Genomic DNA, 22,522 nt, shown 5'->3' on the forward strand with positions numbered 1-22,522 from the left:
AAGCACTTATATTCTTGATGGGCCTAAAAAACATTGATACGATAAGAAACAAAGATAAGTAAGTGTATCACAATACGATAAAACACTGGCATATTGTCCATCTCTACACAGCCCTACATGGTATAGCTTAATTGGGGAGGTGCCAGTACTCTTTAAATCCCTGAAAATCTCAAGCCCATTATTTAAGGCCTTGGCTCAAAGGAGAGGACCCTGACTAGATTGACCAAAAAGAAAGAGGCAACACCACAATACCATTCGGAAAATACTGAGAAAAGTTTTAAGAAAATTCTCTGATAATCTTTTGTCCATATTCCAGATGGAGATTGTTCTGTCTTACACTCTTCAGAACCTTAAAAGAAACCTTCTGCTACTAAAGCACTCTTCAGAACATTGAGAGGATTGTTGTGGAAAGTTGTCCAAAAAAAAACAACAGTATTTTCTTTATCACTCAGTAGAGCCTCAAGAGTAAGCCCTGGAGCAACATTACTCTTCTGAGCATTGGGTGGAGCCATGAAGGGAGGTCTCCTTACACCAACACTCTCCAGAGCAGTGATGGAGTCTTACGATTTGGCTCCAATGCACCAGCATCCTCCAGAGCACTGAGAAGAGCCATGAAACAGGTAGAGACCTGGGTGACCCCTGGCAGTGTTTATCGCCTTTATGCTTGAGACAGAGCAAAACACCCAAAGCTAGGGGCAGGACAGGAGTTACTAAAGCCTCCATTGGGGTAGAAGACCTTGTGGTCCTTTGCATGATCTAAGTCTAGGAGATATTACCGGGCAGAAGCCTAAGATGAAAAAAGCAACTGAGACTGCTGACTTGAGGACAGGAGCATCTGGTACTGTTGGACCATTGACAGAATTACCTGGGGTTGCTGGCTTGGGGACAAGAGCGACTGGGACTGTTGGCTCAGTGCCAGAAGTGAACTGGACTGCTGGCACAAGGACAGGAGTGGACAGGACTGGGTGCTTGAGAAAGGCCCTGATCAGGGCTGCACCATGATAATGGGATTGGTTGTGCCCAAAAACGAAAATGATGAGCTGCCCTAAGATTAAGAGGAAGGTTCTCTAATGCAGGTAAGCTGGAGAAAGCCTCTCAGTGGCAGGTGGGCCTTGGAAATGGAGATGGATAATTAGAGCTGGCAGGTCATGAAGCTGCTGGTCAACCAGTTAAGGGTACCCCTGGGGCAACAACAGCACTAACAACCAGGATGGCTAAAGGACTAAAGGAGCCACGTTGAGAGCACTGGCATTGGAGCTCTAGACCTGGGAGCCAGCACTGAAGGAGCCAACTGGAGGGCTGGCATTTTAAAGATCCTGAGACTGGGGAGTCATATGCCATCCTTGGTTCAGGCAGCAGTAAGCAACACTGCATGCATAATCTATAAGTTACTCCAGTGGGAGCAGTGGTAGATGGTTGAAACTTGGACACAATTGGGTGTTCCAACATGACGTAAGACCTCCAAAATTCATCAGTGGTGGTTGTAGAATGGAAAAAGAAGGCTTAATTAAACTTTTCGAATGGCCTCTCTGACCTTGTGGATTCCAGAAAGCCTACAAATCGAATCGGTCCAATTCTGAACCAAGAAAAGTCTTCAAATATCCATCCAGAACTCAACCAGCAAGAAGCTTCTCAGTGGCTACCGAAATTGTCTAGTCAGGGTGCAAATTGACAACGAACAATGTAACCAAATATTCTAAGTATTTTGTAGGCATATATTTGGCCCTGTATGTAGAAGTATGTAGGTGTATATCTAATCATGTTATTTTGTCATGATGTGTCTGCCCATACCCTGATTGGAACCAAGGAAGGGGGTGAACTCAGAAGATACAATAATCAGGCTGGAATTCTGGCTGGAATTGGAGTCAGTATGGGAAGCCCTAGTCAATAGGTCACCAACCTTGCTACTGGAGAGCTACCTTCCCAACGATTTTAGCTCCACAAACTAAACAACCACACCTGATCCTTCTGATTGTCTTCTGCACAAGGACTTCAAGGTTAGTTGAATGGATTGTGTTGGAGTTGTGTTAGAAATGGAGGTAAAACCAGGATCAGGGTTGGAGACCTTTCTTGCCTTAGTCCTCTAAAAAAACCTGAGCCATACCGATAGGAGGAGATGGAAGGCGATGGGCTGGTGTTGGGGGTGAAGTTGTTTGTTCATCTAGGAAGCAAAGAGGAAGTTTTAAGGGAGGGAATTTTATACGGCCTAGAAAATAGATATTTTTAGAGAGATGGAGTAACGGGTGTGGTCTGTCCTTCAAAAAGAAGTTATTTCATAACTCAGTTCACAAAAATAGAGTTGTATGCTACATTTTCTCATTAGGTTGCCATTAAAGTCACCATTGGGTGAGGGATGGAAGGAGAGAGCGCCATCTTACCTGCCTTTTAAGAGCATGGCCAATTTTGCAAGCAGCATATGACCCTGGATTTGAACCGTCGATAATGGATAAGTCAGTTTTGTCAGCACCGAAACGTAGACCAGTGTCTGAGTGCTGTCAGGATTGCTATTGGATGGATTTGCTTCATGTAGGTGGTTGTTTGTGAAGTGCATCTCCAGACTGTCAGACGTTAGACGTTTATTATTGTGGAGGTGATGAGAACGAGGCCTCTGGAGCCGCGCCCATCCAGGGCACATTAAAGCCCGGCCTGACTGAGGTTCCACCACGGCTAATAAGAACACAGCAGGTGAAAATGGAGGCTGTCGGACATTTTGTACTTTGAGTGACAGCTGGGCTCTGGCTATCAGGATTCAGAGGATCAGACAGGCAGAAGTCCGACAGGGGAGGTACCCGTGGCACTCCGGCAGCGGCGGCAGCAGGAGAGAGAGAGAGGAGGTGCTTTTAATAGCATTTCCACTCCCAAAGAAATGCTGGGCTCTTTGAAGAAGCCTTTGAAGTAACGTCAGGGTTCGTCTCGTAAGCTTTTACATGAGAAAATGCGATGACGTATCGCTCCCCATACAAATATCTGCACACCGCACTGGAGGTTAATAAGCACTTTAAGTGAAACATTTACTCACAGCAAAAAAGCTTCATCATGCAAAATAAAACATGTAATCAAGCCGCGGAAAAAACGCTTTTTATCCGTTTTATCTCCGTTTGCCAGCCCTCTCAAGTCGGCTCTATTTAATAGCAGGTTCAATATTACATAACAGAACGAGGGCTTTAAAATCGTAATGAGATTCTGGAAACTGTAAGAGTTGGCTTTTGTTGGCCGCTGTGCCAAATATACAGTTTAAAAACAGGCTGCTGCTGAAAACATACGCAGTGAAGGGAGGATTGAAGGGGAGTAAGAAAGGAAAATAAGACAGGATATCAGGAAAGGAAAAAAGAGGGATATAGCTGAATGTTGTGTGATTTATTTACACAACCGCAATTATGAGACAGTACATTTTACTGGCTGTGTGTATGGATGGGTATTAAGGCTGAGCAATCACAACATTTTCAAAACATTCAGTATTTATCACAACATGTATTGCAAATATAAATATTATCCAGTTTTTTTTTCATTAAATTTAAATAGATTAATCATTGCATGCTTTGTAAGGAAGTGTAAAATTTGTATATCTAAGGTGAACTGATATTTAAAGCATACTGTGTATGTATTGCAATAACAAGATGTATCATAATATTATGAAATATTACCCAATCTAGTTGTTAGTGCTTTTAACTTATTTTATATCTTCCTTTTAATTATAATCTGAAGTCAGTGTAGCTTTCTATTCTTGTTTAAAATCACTATATATATATATATAAAATATATTAAAAATATAAAACAATATATACGTGTGTGTATGTGTATATATATGTATATATATATATATATATATATATATATATATATATATATATATATATATATATATAGCAGTCATGCAGCCTCTGTCTTTGCTAGACAGCAATTTATCAGGAAGATATTAGGAAATATATTTATTTTTATATTTTCTGTATTTTATTTGTATGCTTTTATAGCTGTATAACAACAAAGGCATACTAAACATGTGATATACTGTCCGGACTGTATTAAAATGAATATTACAAATTTTGTGTATTTAACAAGTAGAAATCAAATCTTAAAAAAGCACCTTAAAATATAATAAATAAAATATTTTTTCCAGATACAGATTCGATTTTTAAAAACAGAATTACACTGATTTATTTTCTATATCGAGAGATTTTCACTCATTTAATCAGTGCCATAAAAGTCATACCATATAAGAAGCACTTCAGGTTCCGTTACAAATGTTATTTGCTACGTGTTTATATGGTAATAAAGATGTGTAAGACTGTTAATAATTCTTAAAAAATACTTTTCACACATTTTTCAAACATCTCTGTATTTTCTATGGCGATACTCAGATCACCCTTTATTTGTGAGAGTGAACAGAGATGCTGAAGTTGTGTGAAAGTTTCAGGTCTGCTCTTCTTCTAGCTCTCTTTTCTTGCTTTAAGGTCAGCTAAAAATACTGTGTATCTTAAGGTCAGTATAAGACAGAAGTAGCACTGTAAGCTGGGTTTACGCTGTAGCTGCTATAGAGAGACTCACTTTCATCAATGCAGTGCACCTACACATGTACTGTAATTCCCTAACAAGAAAGTACAGTATACACTGGGGCTGTGTATTCACAAGAAACTGGTTTATATATATATATATATATATATATATATATATATATATATATATATATATATATATATATATATATATATATATATATCATGTATCACAACACAGGCAGAGGTATGATTTAATAAATTGATTGTTAAAAAAAAACGTCACTTTGCAATGAACTCATTTGACAGTATTCAGCGCTTACTAATTTGCAATTTTTGGATATCAGCTTACTTCGTATACAGGTGTGGTCTTTCCTAAGCCATGCCCTTGGGTATTTATTTATGATACATTTTTTTTCTGCTATCCTATGACATTTGACACTTTAGTCTATAAATTCACACCATCATATGCATTAAATATAAATAAATACCAAAATTTGTATGTATCCTAATAATTAAAATCAATACTGTTTTTTTATTACTTTTTTATTACTAGTAAGTTTTATTTTTTACATCCACTAGTAATAAACATAATATCACTTCAGTACCAAAATTTAAATTGGAGTGACATGGTTGTAAAATTATATCACTAAACTTCAAAGTATTTTTGTGATAATATTCTTATTGATATGACCAATCACGAAAAAAATATTGTATTAATGTATATGTATAACATAAAATAATATACTGCTGCAACAAAAAAATATTACATTTTTGTTCCATATAAATATAACATTTACAACCATTCAGTAGAAGCACAAAATCTGTGAACTTTTATTTATTTTGTAAACAACATTCATTTATCAAGACTATAAATTCAGTGTTTTTTGTTATTTATTTTTTTCTACACTGTGGATTAATACTAAACGCATCCAAATAATGGACCAAAAACATATTGATTTTTTTATTGAACAAAAAAAGCCTTAAACACACCAAAATATGTTTTATGTATAACAGCTGTGCTGAACTTGTCAAGATTTAATTACTTGTGAATAGTGAATAGCCCTATTTGAGTAATGTTCTAATCCATATTATGAGAAGCAAGAACTACTCAACTAAGTGAAGAAAAATGCAGTCAGTTTATCTGAAACATTTCGAGAACTTAAAAAGTATCCTCAAGTGCAGTCCCAAAAAAGACCATCCAAAACTTTTGGATGGAACTGGCACTCATCAGGTCTATCCCAGGAAAGGAAGACCAAGAGTTTGTTCTGTTGTACAGGATAAGTTCACCAGAGTTACCAGCCTTAGAAACCACAAGTTAACATCAAGCCAAATAAGAGCACCTAAATTGGTTTGTTTAACACTTTAAAGTTACTACATGATTCCTTATCATTATGTACTATATATATACTACCGTTCAAAAGTTTGGGGTCACATTGAAACGTCCTTATTTTTGAAGGAAAAGCACTGTACTTTTCAATGAAGATAACTTTAAACTAGTCCTAACTTTAAACAAATACACTCTGTACATTGCTAATGTGGTAAATGACTATTCTAGCTGCAAATGTCTGGTTTTGGTGCAATATCTACATAGGTGTATAGAGGCCCATTTCCAGCAACTATCACTCCAGTGTTCTAATGGTACAATGTGTTTGCTCATTGGCTCAGAAGGCTAATTGATGATTAGAAAACCCTTGTGCAATCATGTTCACACACCTGAAAACAGTCTGGCTCATTACAGAAGCTACAAAACTGACCTTCCTTTGAGCAGATTGAGTTTCTAGAGCATCACATTTGTGGGGTCAATTAAACGCTCAAAATGGCCAGAAAAAGAGAACTTTCATCTGAAACTCGACAGTCTATTCTTGTTCTTAAAAATTAATGCGAGAAATTGCTAACAAATTGAAGATTTCCTACAACGGTGTGTACTACTCCCTTCAGAGGACAGCACAAACAGGCTCTAACCAGAGTAGAAAAAGAAGTGGGAGGCCGCGTTGCACAACTAAGCAAGAAGATAAGTACATTAGAGTCTCTAGTTTGAGAAACAGACGCCTCACAGGTCCCCAACTGGCATCTTCATTAAATAGTACCCGCAAAACACCAGTGTCAACATCTACAGTGAAGAGGCGGCTGCAGGATTTTGGGCTTCAGGGCAGAGTGGCAAAGAAAAAGCCATATCTGAGACTGGCTAATAAAAGAAAAAGATTAAGATGGGCAAAAGAACACAGACATTGGACAGAGGAAGACTGGAAAAAAGTGTTGTGGACAGATGAATCCAAGTTTGAGGTGTTTGGATCACAAAGAAGAATGTTTGTGAGACGCAGAACAAATGAAAAGATGCTGGAAGAATGCCTGACGCCATCTGTTAAGCATGGTGGAGGTAATGTGATGGTCTGGGGTTGCTTTGGTGCTGGTAAGGTGGGAGATTTGTACAGGGTAAAAGGGATTCTGAATAAGGAAGGCTATCACTCCATTTTGCAACGCCATGCCATACCCAGTGGACAGTGCCTGATCGGAGCCAATTTCGTCCTACAACAGGACAATGACACTAAACACACCTCCAAATTGTGCAAGAACTATTTACAGCAGAAGCAGGCAGCTGGTATTCTATTGGTAATGGAGTGGCCAGCGCAGTCACCAGATCTGAACCCCATTGAGCTGTTGTGGGAGCAGCTTGACCGTATGGTACGCCAGAAGTGCCCATCCAACCAATCCAACTTGTGGGAGCTGCTTCTAGAAGCATGGGGTGCAATTTCTCCAGCTTACCTCAACAAATTAACAGCTAGAATGCCAAAGGTGTGCAATGCTGTAATTGCTGCAAATGGAGGATTATTTGATGAAAGCAAAGTTTGATGTAAAAACAATGTTATTTCAAATACAAATCATTATTTCTAACCTTGTCAATGTCTTGACTCTGATTTTCTATTCATTTCACAACGTATGGTGGTGAATAAGTGTGACTTTTCATGGAAAACACAAAATTGTTTGAGTGACCCCAAACTTTTGAACGGTAGTGTATATATATATATATATATATATTACTGTATGTAATAAAACATAGTAATGTAACAAAGTATATTATAAATCTCAAAAATGTAAACAATTACTATATGTGTACGATATGATCTGGCACACCCTTAATATCAATATATACCCCTAGTAATAGTATTTACTGTAATAGTACAAGTTCCATCACTGTGTCTAATTCCGTTGCATGCCAGTGGTTTTGCAAGGATGGCTGTGTATTCATCAGCACTGTAATTGGCCTCTTTAAGGCTTCCTTCACACTGGCCTTGATCCAAGAAGATTGGAAATGTGTGCAGCGCGTAAACACGGCGTAAAGGCCTGCATCCACATGAGGGATTAACGCAAGGAGAAGAATCCTTCAGGGCCGCGGCAGTGAATTTAAAAAAGCCCGCAACCACAGAAAGATTAATATTCAGAATGCAGCACGAGCGTGTTGCTGCAAAACAGCCACCCACTCAAATTCTGCATGCTGTCACTCTGCGCAGGGAGTGAGCAGAAAATCAGAAAATCAAGATATGTGCTGCTGTCTGGAGGACACTTCTCTTTAAGAATCCATTTTTTTTACAAGCAATTTATTTATTTATTTTATTTATTTTATATTTTTTTTGACAGTTTTGAAGGTTTTTCCTTTTTCTGTAACATTTGCTATTTTGGACATTTCTGAAAAAAAATCGACATCTTTTATTGCGAACCTCAAATTGTGAATATTTAAAAATGCATTTCTACTGAAAACCTGCTAAGCAAGGCTTTCTAAAGTCATGCTCAGGCCGTGTGTGTGTGTGTGTGTGTGTGTGAACTGAAAACTCTCTCTCTCTGACATGCTGCTATTTCTGTCTCTCCTGCAGGTTCTACTGGGACTTGATAATGCTCATCATGATGATGGGGAATCTAATCATCATTCCTGTTGGAATAACCTTCTTTTCTGAGCAAACCACCACCACCTGGCTGGTGTTTAACGTGGCCTCGGACACCATCTTCCTGGTGGACCTGGTCATGAACTTTCGCACGGGCATTGTGAACGAGGAGAGCTCCGAGATCATCCTGGACCCTAAGGTCATTAAGATGAACTACCTGAAGAGCTGGTTTGTGGTGGATTTCCTCTCCTCCATCCCCGTGGATTATATCTTTCTGATTGTCGAGAAAGGCTTTGACTCGGAGGTGTACAAAACGGCCCGAGCGCTGCGAATCGTCCGCTTCACCAAAATCCTCAGCCTGCTCCGCCTGCTGCGGCTGTCCCGCCTCATCAGATACATCCACCAGTGGGAGGAGGTAGGAGCACAGTGTGTGTGCAAGGGTGTGTGTGTGCAAGGGTGTGTGTGTGCAAGGGTGTGTGTGTGTGTGTGTGTGTGTGAGAGAGAGAGAGAGTGTAACAATGATAATTAAAAAAAAGGGTTGTCTATTATATAATAGCCTGAAAAAAGAATAAAAACAGTAAATAATAAAATAATATGTAATGTAATGTTTCGTCGTTGTCCAATGAAAAACAAGTATCACCATTTTTGTCAGTGTTTTTGACTATATAATTTGAACACGCAAACTGTCAAAATAACCTGAAATAAACTCTTTTTACATTGACTTCCGTTAAAAGTTTAGAGGGTTTTTTCTCTATCCTGTAAAGTTGCAGTTTAAGAGATGCTTGTTTTTCATTGGACAGCGACAATATATCAAAACCAAAAAAAAAAAAAGAAAAAAGTTTCTCCATTTTTTTAGATTAATAATCAGGCAGCTGTATTTTGATGAACGGACCAATAGAAATCCTCCAGAATTACTAATTATTAATAAAACATGTATACACTGACTTTCATTAAAGGTTATGAAGGTTTTTTCTTTCTTCTGTAAAGTTGCTATTTTGCAGATATGACATTACAATTATAACATACAGCAATGATAACAAATATAAAGGTAATTAAATTAGTTCATACTTCATATTCATTTGCGTTTGCATACACCACACTCAGTCAGCCATAACATTAACACCACTGACTACAGATACAGACTTGGAACATCTCTAAAACATCAAGCTGGTCTTTGTGGAGTGTTTCCGGCTTGCAGTGATCAGTACATAAAAAATCTAAATTAATGGTAAGCCATGATGTTGTTATTAATATTGATGTTATCCAGGACTTAAAGTATCTGCTGATTATTATTATATATAACAATAGACTTCTTTTTTTTTGTTAAAGGAAAAATATTGTCATATCACCCAGACCTATATATATATATATATATATATATATATATATATATATATATATATATATATATATATATATATATATATATGGCAATGCATTTCGTTTGATGATTAGATTTTGTTTTCTTGTTTATCTTCTTTATATCTTAATTAGTACAGTTAGGTGTACAATTTATTTCAGTTGAAAAGTAAAAGTGAAAAATATGTTACTACTTTATATTTAGTGTTGAATTAACGTGAGTTAATACAATTAGAAATATAATAAAACAAGAAAATATACTTTTACTTGTGTGTAACTCAATATGTAATAAGAAAAAATAGGTGCTATATTGTGATGTATATATATTGGGATATAAATTGGTCTTATCATATTAGAGTGGGGTTGAGAAAATAATTGTTTAAAATAGATTTATCACTGAACTGTGACTTTAAGGTTTGCCTCTTCAGTCTATACTAAGCTGCAGTGTTTTATTGACCCGGAACTGTAAAACAACACAGAGGGCAAATGCAGTGTTTACACGTCTAGTTTTCTGGTTGTGTGGGACTGACCCGTGGAGAAAATAGTGCGCTGACCGCTCAGACCACAGGTCTGTACAAAAATACAGGTTTAGTTTTGTAGCATGAATCAGCTACATATTAATCCATTGGGTGTATTTTGGGTTTAACTGCACAGTTTATCGTAATGTTGTTGCAGGTATTCATTCCATACTATTTTTAGAAAAAATGCAAATTAAAAATATTTTGACCTGAGATGGTTTAAACGCATTAATAGTGTTTATGCCGATAGGTGTTTGCAAAGTAACACCGGTTTCAGAGTATAACATGGGAAACGGCCCCAATCTGCTTGTGTCAAACACCGGTTGCCAAGTATAATATAGAAAACAGCCCAAACCACCTGTGCCAACAGCCCAGTTGCTGAGTATAATGTAGGAAATGGGGCGAGTGGCTTGTGCCAACACCAACACTTTGTGGTGACAATCGGCTTGATCTATATGCACCAAAGCCCTGGTTGGCAAGTATAAAATGGCTGTCGGCCTGAGCCACATGTGCCAACACCCTGATTGCCGAGTATAATATGATAGTTAGCGTAAACCACTTCTTCCAACAACCAGGTTGTCAAGTATAACAAAAACAATCAGTTTTATCTGCATTTACCAAAGCTTTTGTTGGCAAGTAAAATATGGGAATAGGCCTGAGCCACTAGTGCCAACACCCTTGTTGCTGAGTATAATATTGGAGTTGTCCCAAGCAGCTTGTGCCAACACCCCAGTTGCCGAGTATAATATGGGAATCGTCCTGAGACTCTTGTGCCAACAACCCGGTTACTGTGTATAAAATGGGAAGTAGCACAAACCACTTCTTCCAACACCCTTGTTGTCAAGTATAATACAACAATTGGCTTGATCCGCTTGTACCAAAGCCCTGGTTGGCAAGTATAATATGGTAATATGCCTGAGCCACGTGTGCCAACACCCTGGTTGCTGATTATATTATGGGAGTTGTCTAGAGCAGCTTGTGCCAACACCCGGTGCCGAGTAAAAAATGGCACAAACCATTTCTTCCAATACCCCGCTTGTCAAGTATAATCCAACAACTGGCTTGAGCCCCATGTAAGGTAATTGGCTCAAACCACTACTTACAACACCCTGATTGTCAAGTATAAAACAACAATTGGCTTGATCCACATCTACCAATGCTGTGGTTGGGAAGTGAAATAGAATTTGGCCTTAGCCGACACCCCGGACGCTGAGTATAATATGGGAATTGTCCTAAAACACTTGTGCCAACACCCTAGATGCTGACACTAATATGGTAATTGGCACGAACCACTTCCTCCAACACACTGGTTGTCAAATATAATGCAACAACTGGCTTCAGCCGCATCTACCAAAGCCGTGGTTGGCAAGTTTAATATGGGAATAGGCCTGAGCCACATGTGCCAACAAACCAGTTGCCGAGTATAATATGGTTACTGGCTCAAACCCCTTCTTACAATACCTTGGCTGCCAAGTATAATACAACAATCGACTTGAGCCACATGGGCTGCTTTTGCAAACTGTACAAGCTGATTTTCCATGCTGATAGATTAACTAGTTTTCAATTCTTAAATGAGAATGTATGCTAAGCTAGTCAAGAAATTACCACTTTATTCAGCTAAATTACCAGCATATGCTATGTTTTCACCTGGATGACCAGCTTTCCAACCACCTCAACCGCCAAAGACTGGCTTCGACCATCTATACCGAGTCTAGAGATGCATTTTTCAGCTTTTCCACGATGATGCATTGAAAACAAAGAATCAAGGTGCCCCCAAACCTTTGACCGACAGTGTTGGTAGTTTAGTATCTTGTCAGCCTTCGTGTTATGAGTGCTTTTAAAGTCATGCAGTGTTGACACTCGGGTCAGTAAGGCTCTGTTTCACTGGCAGTGTCTCAGGGCCAGGCAGGTAGACCCGGAGCAGCAGTGCGTCAGCACTTTGTGACTGAGCCTAATTGAAACACGGATACGTCTCTCTCTCTCTCTCCCGCTCTCTGTCTCTCTCTCTCCAGATGACTAATGCAAACAAATGGTGGCGGTGACGAGTGGCCAGGACTAATTAGCGTCACAGTGTTTCAGCACAGATGCACAGCTGCATTAGCATTAGGGTGGAAGCAGAATCTAAACAGTGTGGAAGGCTGCGTTTATACAGCAGCCTGCAATATTCAAATCAGATTAGCATTTTTATTTTGTTTACCTGAACAAATTTGCAGGGTGGACAATATGGATCTAATGGTCTTCTACACCTGCCTTGTTTGGTCAGGATTTAGTGCGTTTTCACAACAGCACTATTTCATCCAGTTAAAACGGACTCTGGTTCACTTGTACCGTTAGTGCGGTTTGATTGACCAGGTGTGAAAACAGTAATCCTACTCTAAATCGGATCAAAACAACCAGAATAAGACCTGCTAGTGGAGGTGGTCTCAGTCTAGTCGCAAACGAACTCTGGGGTGGTTCGCTTTTGGTGAAAATGTGATCCAGTTTTACAAATATACTGCTTTTATTTGAGCTAAACTGCTGATAAGGTGCAGTTTAATCTGATATATTAGCCAGATAATATACTGCTATGAACAAACGCCGTCTCTGCTCCATGCTGTTTACATGCATGGTCTGTGCTGCGTTCACTGCTCGTGTTTACTACGTGTACATCTGTGCTGAAATTCCCATTCAAAACACTGTGTTTCAAAAAAGCACAGAGGCACATTTTGAACATTCTGCGTTAAAGCAGCTTCACACTGCACAGATATACACACTGTAACACAGAATCTTCTTGCTATATTTACTTTATTGTTTCCGCGCCAATCAGAGGTGACAATGTGCTTGCATGCTTTATCAACTTATAGAAACAAACTACAGGTGTGAAACAACAAATCTGTACACTTTTGTCTATTTTATAAACAATAATATCTTATCAAAACTCCTTTATACGATATTTCAATACAAAAGAAATAATGTTATATAAAAATAATGTAATGTACCAAAAAAAAAACAGCCCCACTTTATAATAAGTGTCTCTTATAACTGTGTAATTACACATTAACAAACCATGTAATAACAGTGTAACTACTAGTAAAGTTTGCATTGTTAAAGATTAATTACAGCTGTACATGTCATGTAATTATAAACGTGTATAAAGGTCAGTTATATATATGAATATATGAATGTCAATCTTCCCATTCCAATAATGAAATATGAATAATTGTGTGTAATCAAAAACAGTCACAGCTTTTAAACACACACTATTCCCTATTAAACACAAGTGTAATACTGTAATAAATCTGTGAAAAAAAACAATGTGTACTTCACCAGTAGTTACACTGTTATTACATGAATTGTTAATGTGTAACTACACAGTTAGAGATGATTATAAAGTGGGGCAGATTTTTTGGTACATTTCATTATATATTTTGTATTCAAATAATGTATAAAAGAGTTTTGATAATATTGTTTATACTATAAAAAGAAGTGTACAGATTTGTTGTTTTTACATTACATTGTTATTACATAATTTTTAATGTGTAACTACACAGTTATTAGCAACACCTATTATAAAGTGAAATAAAACAAAAATCTAACACACCACTGAAAAGTGCAGAGTGTTAGAATTATATAAATAATGTATAAAGAATATATAAAGTAAAAAATACCTCTCTGCTGTTTTTTTTATTACCCTTTTTTAATGTAGAATAACTTGAAGTTGGTATTTGTGCTGCAAGAACCCAAAAAAGTTAGATCATAAAAAATTATACAAAGTTATATCCTTAAATAAAAAAAAATTAAAGGCTGATTTTAAATCAGAATTACAATATTATCTCAAGATGATTTTTCCACATAAGATAAAAATTTAAATAACAAGAAAATGATGGATATATTGTGCAGCCTTACTGTACAGGAGACATCATGTATGTGTGTGTGGTTGTGTGTTTGTTTCATGTCTATGAAGACGTGTGTGTGTGTTTTCCCAGTTTTGAGAGGGCTGTGTGTGTGTGTGTGTGTGTGTGTGTGTGTGTGTGTGTGTATTCCCAGGTTGGCAGTGCCATTGGCACACACTGTTAATGTGTTTTGCTGTTGCCAGGGTGTGTGAGCTGAGCTCTGAGCTTTATCTATCACTATGAGCTCCTCTGTACACTCAGTGTTTCTCACACACACACACACACACACACACACACACACACACACACACATGTACACACACGTACACACACATATAGCTTTGTCCAGCTTCATATACTGGAAGCTCTTATGGATTTACTATGGATCAGTTGCGCAATATGGACAAAAGTATTGGGACACATGCTTATTCGTTGCTTCGTTTTAAATTGAGGACATTAAAAAAGGGGGTTTATCCTACTTTTGTTTGAGTAACTGTCTCTACCATTCAGGAAAGGCTTTTTCACCCTTAGACAAAATATTGGAAATCTTATTGAAAAGCTTATTTGCGCATCTTGAGTAAGCTTGAATGTGCACATCTGTGCGTATGTAAAACGTAAAATAGCTAAATGCATTCATTAGATGTCTACAAACATTTGGCCATATAGATACAAGTAGGCATATCGAGTTAAATCTCAACCCTGCTGTGATGTGGTTGTTGTGGATATTGATATCATAATGAATATGATAAAAATACATCATGCTTCCCGAACACAGCGTCTGGAAGTCTGGACAGTGTGTGCCGTGTGCGATCATTAAACAAGCTCTCTGGATTAGGAGGATTTGTCTCTGCCAGAGAGAGAGGGCTGCAGGCAAAATCCTGAACCCTGCCAGAAACTTCCCTGCTGAACAATCCAGCTCAGCACCAGCTTTAACTGGGAGCTGGGTTTGACTAGTTTTTGATGGTCAGTGTGGGTGAAAAAAGCTGATCCAGGTCAAAACGTACTCTAGACTAGGGCTGGACGATATGGCCAAAAATGATCAGTGTATGTTTTTTAATTTCAGCCGATAATACAATATAATTTTAATATCAGAATGAACAGCATAATAGCCACATGCTGATAGATCTGGGTGAAATAATGAAAATATTACATCATGCATGCAATGTCAAACTGTGTTATTTTGATACTTAAAATGATTTCACTCAGTTTTTGCAGCATGTCATCCAGTTTAACAGGATTTTAAAATGTACAGTTGGCATGTTGTCAAAACGATAAGAAAATGTATCAATATGTTGGAGTAAAATAACAATATATTGCCCAGCTCTACTCTGTACTGGTAAACTAATAGTGGGTTTATCAGTGTTTGCATTTGAAGCTAGTCATGCTTGTTGGTTGACTATGTTGATAACCACCTTATTCATGCTGGTCATAGTCATGTTGGTCAGCCAGTTTGGTGAGGTTGGCCATGCTGGTTAACCCACTTGGTGATGCTGGTCCTGCTAGTCAACCAGTTTGGTCATGTAGGTCATTCTGGTTAACCACCTCAGTCATGATGCATGGTGAATCTGACCAGCTTAGTCGTTCTGGTCACTAAGTTTAGTCAGCTTGGTGATCCTGGTCATGCTTGTTGTGAGGCCTTTCTACAAGCTTGGTGAAGCTGGACATAACGGTCAACCACCTCAGTCCTAAGTCATGGTGATCAACCAGCACCTTAGTAAAAGCAGTCGTGCTTTTCAAACACCATGATCAAGCTTAAATGTACTGACTTATCTAGTTTGGTGATGTTGATCATGTTTGTAGACCAGCTAAACCATTAAACTCAACTAAAAAAAAAAACTAAAAGTGCTAGTTTACACACACACACAGAGAGAGAGAGAGAGAGAGAGAGAGAGAGAGAGAGAGAGAGAGAGATACAGATACAGATACAGATACAGATACAGAGTTTAGGGATGGGCGATATGGCCCTAAAATAAAATCACAGCATTTCATGGTATTTTTCTAATAACGATACTCTTGGCAATATAACAAAACACTGAATAAAAAAAATATTTCAAGAATACATTATTGCAACAAAATGAAACATAAATTATATTATTGCACTAACTGAGATATTAAAAAATACAAGAATTTTATTAGATTGTATCAGATTTGTAACAGAAGTCAGTGATCCAGAATGTCATGATACTAATAATATTGCTCTCCAAATATCTCCATATATCCAGGATTAAAGTAAAATAAATGATACTGGACAGATACAATCTGTCTCTAGTAGATATATAATAGGAAATGAGAACAGTGTGATTTTTTCTTTTGCTAAAAACAGCAAAAAAGTAGTACCCTGATGTGATAATTAGGGGTGGAGGATATGGCACCATATTTCAGGGTATAATATCGTTCATAATATTTAAAAACGGTGATATGATTTCGTAAAATACTATATGGCACACCACAGAGAGACAGAGAGAGAGAGAGATAAACAACAGAAACCGTATCCTATTTGGTTGGCAGGCATTAGTGAACGCTAAAGGAGCATAATGGTACAGAATAGCTGAAACGTGCAGCAGCAATCTAAATATCAACATTACGTAAGGATGGCCGAGGGCGAGTGTTTATGCAGCGAGTCTTTAGACCCACTGCAGCTTCTTCATTCGCTCGTCTGATTCTCCCAGATGAGGCTGTTTTTTTTTTCAGAGTTTTTTCTGTTGTTTTTTTTCCGTTCTTTTTTCAGACAGTGAAGGTCTTTAAAGTCGATGCTTGTTTTCGAAATCACTAGCTCTGACTTAGATAGCGAGGGACAGAAAAAGCAAAAGGGCAGAAGGGAAATGCTCGTTCAGCAGAGACAGACAGAGAGAGAGAGAGAGAGAGAGAGAGAGAGAGAGAGAGAGAGAGAGAGAGAGAAAAAGAGAGAGAGAGAGAGAGAGAGAGAGAGAGCGAGAGAGAGAGCGAGAGAGAGAGCGAGAGAGAGGAACAAACAGATAAGATAGAGGGTTGTGCTTCAATCCCCATGACTATAAGAGACACATCTGCCTGCGCATTGGAGCTCGTACACCAGCTTGGCGTCCTCTCTGTGGAAACCTACTGGTGTGTGTGTGTGTGTGTGTGTGTGTGTTTCTACAGTTTGTATCAGGCTAGTACCCAGAACACAACACAGCTGCTCTTCCCCTGCACAGCCAATAACACCAGCGCTGTAAACATCCAGCTTCAATTAGTTTCAATTTTAACCTTTAACTAAATATAGCTGATCAGACATGTATTAGTATGTATTTGTGGGCATTCCTTATAATAAATGCATTCAGATACTTTAATTTGCTTTTATTTGTTGACATAGATGTGCAACTGCACACACTCAAAATCCTTAAATCCTCTGTTCACTCTGCGGCCATATTTGTTTTAAAGATTAATTGATTAGTCAACGTTGATCAGTCAACGAGTTTCTGCCATGCATTTCATTTCTGCTTCCTGTGGGTACAGTTCCTGTTTCTAGCTTTCTCAATTCTTTCAAAATGATAGTAACTTTAGAATTTAAATGTCTCTAAAAGGCATTTTGCAAAAAATAAATTCTCATTTGGGGACAATAGTTTATTTTAGCATTTATTTTTATTCAAGAAGACAGCTTGTCTAGTCCCTGCAGAGAAGATAGTCCCTGCAGAGAAAAATGGTGATTTATCCACTATCACTCTTGTTACTATATGCAATCAAATCCTGGCAGCAATGCTCCAAAATCTAGTAGAAAAAGAAGGGTACATGAAGGAGACACAAATAATGAGTGCCCCAATAATTTTGTTCATATAGTGCGCCTAAATATGGAATTAGACATGGTGCCACAGTCTGTTGGCAATACTTCGCCCCAGCAACTAGACAAGCAAGGTAAAAGATAATGTGTGCATTTTTATTTGGAATTTGCTGCAGCTATTGTATCTCAATGCATCTATTACAAGAAGTGTCTGCAAACTAGATCTGGGCAATTATGGCAAAAAAAAAAAATCTCGATTATTTTACAAAAAAAAAAAAAGATTTTCGATTAAATTTTTATCTCCTACTAAAATGCAAATTACAGATAACAAAGAAATGGTGCAAAACTGTGTTTACTTTTATTTTGGTTTCACTTAAATCTCTCCTTTGCCAGACATGTATGAACTCCACTGAGATAGTGAGTTATCATGTGGAAAAACATTTACATTTTTTTTTTAATGTAAATGAAAATGAAAAACATTTAAGGATTTAGATTTTTTTTTTATATGTAAAGATGAAAAATTGTGATTACCATTTTAAAAATTGCATTAAAACTGTAGTTCGAATTAATCAAATTAATCATGAAAATCGCCAAGCACTAGGGGTGTGCCATATCGTATCGTACGCGATAATATCTCATTTTTTTATATCGTGAACGATATTATACCCTGAAATATCGTACCATAACACCCACCCACCCCTAAATATCACATCAGGGTACTACTTTCTTGCTGTTTTAAGCAAATAAATAATTCACACATTCCTCATTTCCTATTAAATATCTACTAGAGACAGATTATATCTGTCCAGTATAATTTATTTTACTTTAATCCTGGATATATGCAGATATTTGGAGTGCATTCTTATTATTAATATCATGACATTCTAAATCATTGACTTCTGTTACAAATCTGATGAAATTCTTGTGTTTTTTAAATATCTCAGTTAGAGGTGTGCCATAACAAATTGAATACAATAATAAAATGTAAGTTTTGTTTTGTTGCAGTAGTGTATTTTTTTTTGTCATATTGCCAAGAGTATCGTTATCGCGATAATACCATGAAATATCATGATATTATTTTGGGGCCATATCGCCCACCCCTACCAAGCACTGTCTCAAACTTTTGGACATGCTGTGCAGTTGATTCATCCTCATGCAGTTTAATACGGAGCATTCATTAGTAAGATCAGACAGGTCTCTGAGCCGACGCTCTCGGTGACGACCCAAACCACACTGCTCCTTTAAGAGCCTCTCGACCTGGTAGACGCTCATGCAGAATGATTCATCAGTCCGCTGGTAAACTGATCTGAAAGGGAGAAATTTGAGACGCTTAACCTCCCGTTTGGGGGTCACTGAGAGAAGAGCGAGCGGTGTGCTGTTTAACAGCCGTAAAACGCCATAAACAGATCAGCGCTGAGGTCATCACCGGAGACTCATTTCCACCCGCCGGCTTTTTTAGGCCACTGAAGCTTTTGGAGGACACTGTGGAGGTTACGTCCTTCAACGGCTCAAGACAGCAGCTATAGCATTGATTTAGTTTAAGTACTGAAGTCAAACAAAATGGAAATTTCTATATTCTATTGGAAATAGAATATAGAAATAGAATATAGAATATAGTGCTTCCTTAGTGTATATTTAAGGTCTTGGTAAAATGTGGAATCCACCGGAGATCCTATGTAAACCTACAGTTACTTACTCAAGATGGGTAATGTTAACTAGCTGGTGTAAACAGAGCAGTAAACTCTTTAGCTGACTAGACAGTGTCGGCTCTGCTTTAGCCTTGCTTTAGCTCTGTCTCTGGGCGTCGAGGTGGGCGGGGCCATAAACACTAATTCACGGATTGACGTAGACCAGGGGTGTCCAAACTTTTTTTGTTGGGGGCCAGAAGGAGAAATATATTTGAAGTCACGGGCCACAGACTCTGTAATAAAACAAATAATGAAATATACTACTTTAAATAATACGATTTTCCTGATTATTTCATTTACACACCATTTTACTTCACTTACTATCTTTTTCTTTGACAGTGTTGTGTAAACTAAGATTTTTCAAATTGATGTTTAGTTTCATGATGTCTCTTAATATAAAACTACTTAATTACGGCAACTTTTAGACTCTTTGGCCCGTTTTTCTGCGCTAGAAATGCGCACTCTCTGCGCTTTTAGACTCTTTGGCCCGATTGTCTGCGCTAGAAATGCGCACCCTCTCCACTTTTAGACTCTTTGGTCCGATTTTCTGCGCTAGAAATACGCACTCTCTCCGCTTTTAGAATCTTTGGCCCGATTTTCTGCGCTAGAAATACGCACTCTCTCCGCTTTTAGACTCTTTGGCCCGTTTTTCTGCGCTAGAAATGCGCACTCTCTCCGCTTTTAGAATCTTTGGTCCGATTTTCTGTGCTAGAAATGCGCACTCTCTCCGCTTTTAGACTCTTTGGTCCGATTTTCTGCGCTAGAAATACGCACTCTCTCCGCTTTTAGAATCTTTGGTCCGATTTTCTGTGCTAGAAATGCGCACTCTCTCTGCTTTTAGACTCTTTGGCCCGATTTTCTGCGCTAGAAATGCGCACTCTCTCCGCTTTTAGACTCTTTGGCCCGATTTTCTGCGCTAGAAATGCGCACCCTCTCCGCTTTTAGACTCTTTGGCCCAATTTTCTGCGCTAGAAATGCGAACCTTCTCCGACTCTTTGGCCCGTTTCTGACACCTAGCGTAGTTTGGACACCCCTGACGTAGACATTTGTGCTTTTCTTGATCGACTCGTTTTTCTGAGCCTTTTCTTTTCTTAGCTACTGCAGACAATGGAGGTTGAGGAAGAGTTTCAAATAAAATGGAAATTTCTATATTCTATTGGAGGTCAGTACCATCATAATCCTTATAGGCAGGTCTGTTCATTTGGTGGCCATATTTGCAACTAGGGCTGCATCTAATGACTCTTTTACTAGTTGTCTAATCAGTCAATTTATTTATTTTTTTGATTAGTTGATTAGTCAACAGGTTTCTGCCATGCCCTTCATCTCTCCTTCCTGTGGGTGCAGCTCCTGTTCCCAGCTTTCTCATTTCTTTCAAAATGATAGAAGCAGCCGAATTTAAATGTCCTCAGAAGGGCTATTACAGGGCTGTGTATCGCTAATTAATGTGATACTCTATGGCTATCATTATCAGGCTGAGATGAGCAGAAAATGCCAGATCAGATATCAGAGGCAAAAAGCAATTAATCCGATCGATCCTCTAACAGATCTTTACTGAAACAGCACACACTCACGCTGTGTGATGGGATGTTGTTATCTTTGTGTTTTATTGTGAGAGGATAGTAGAGTAGATAAAACTCTGTAGAGAGCTTTAAAAAGGTCTCATTCCATTGTTTCCATGAATGCCACATTCCGGCACCCACCTTGACCGGTGTTCTGTCGAGTTGTGCTAACTTGTCAAACCGTGCTTCTCTAGTGTATATTTAAGGCCTCTGTAAAACATGGAATCCACCGGAGATCCGATGTAAACCTATAGTTACTTACACAAGATGGCTAAAGTTAACTAGCTGTGCAAACAGAGCTGTAATCTTTTTAGCTGACTAGACAGTGTCTGCTCTGCTGTAGCCTGGCTTTAGCTCTGTCTCTGGGCGGTCCTGTGCCGAGGTGGGCGGGGCCATGAATACTGATTCACGGGTTGACGTAGAGTTGAAGAAGAGTTTCATAATGCAGCATCATAAACAAACTCAGAGAGAGACCTATTGCATTTCACAAAGAACAAGAAAAAGTGGATTTTAGTGCAAAGAGACCTTTAAATAACTATTTTTTTAGCATTGTAGCTATAAGCCTGCTCAGGCTGGTTGTTAGCATTGCTGCTAAACTTGTTAACCTTGCCAAGTTTGGCTGCTGTGTCTTCTGTTAGCATTGCGGCGCTAATTCTGCCCAACTCTGCAGAGCTAGTTGTTAACTTCAAAGCTAAACCTCCCCAACCTTGCTGAAACCAACTGCTGTCTCTTCTAGTGCTGGGCGATATGGGGGAAAAAAAATAATCATGTATCGCGATATATCATTTTTTTTTTTATATCACGATAGCGATATATATATTGACATACCACATTTAACGGCAATACATTTCTTCATAGCCTACCCTGCTCTTAAACTTCAACTGGTGTATTGTTTCAACATATTTCCGGATGGCTTGATGCATAAAAGATCCGCTCAGCCCTGCCATTACTGCCCTGAGCCGGAGTGGAGCGGATCATCTCCAGAGTGCCCAGACCGCCTTTGTTTCTGCACCTGTGCGTCCGGCCGGGCACCTGCGCAGCCTTTGAGGCATTTCTGATGACTCATCTGTCCTCCTGCGCCTTCATCCCTCTCCTGCGTGGCACACAGGTGTTGCCTGTGCGAGTGGAGCGCAGGTAAGGTGAGGTTAGGGTGTGCTGTGTTCAATACACTCGGCAGGACGCGGGTGCCGGTGCCAAAGATTAGACACCTCCACCTGCTTCCCTGGCCTGTGAGTGACAGATCCTGGCCACTCCCACCAGGCAGGACTTTGCTGAGTCACGTTGAGCAGGTGCTGGCTGCCACAGAGATTACTGTGTGTTGCGTTTGCTGGGGTTCTGCACTGACGGCCATATTTCCCCAGTACATATGTTATGTTGTGTGTGGAAGGATAACTTTCGGATAATTTAATTACAGAATTT

The 22,522-nt window shown here is 38.6% G+C and overlaps 1 protein-coding gene across 2 annotated transcripts in view; it reads left to right on the plus strand.

The window, feature by feature from the left end:
- The window catches only part of LOC103022855 (potassium/sodium hyperpolarization-activated cyclic nucleotide-gated channel 1), a 183,731-nt gene that overhangs the window by 21,600 nt on the left and 139,609 nt on the right, over positions 1-22,522 (plus strand). For both annotated transcript variants that reach the window (XM_022676552.2, XM_022676548.2), the window contains exon 2: positions 8,366-8,789. In XM_022676552.2, coding sequence (XP_022532273.2) covers positions 8,366-8,789 — 424 coding nt within the window. The remainder of the gene's footprint in view (positions 1-8,365; positions 8,790-22,522) is intronic.

Source organism: Astyanax mexicanus, chromosome 17, assembly GCF_023375975.1.
Source record: "Astyanax mexicanus isolate ESR-SI-001 chromosome 17, AstMex3_surface, whole genome shotgun sequence".
In the NCBI taxonomy this organism is placed as follows: Eukaryota; Metazoa; Chordata; class Actinopteri; order Characiformes; family Acestrorhamphidae; genus Astyanax; species Astyanax mexicanus.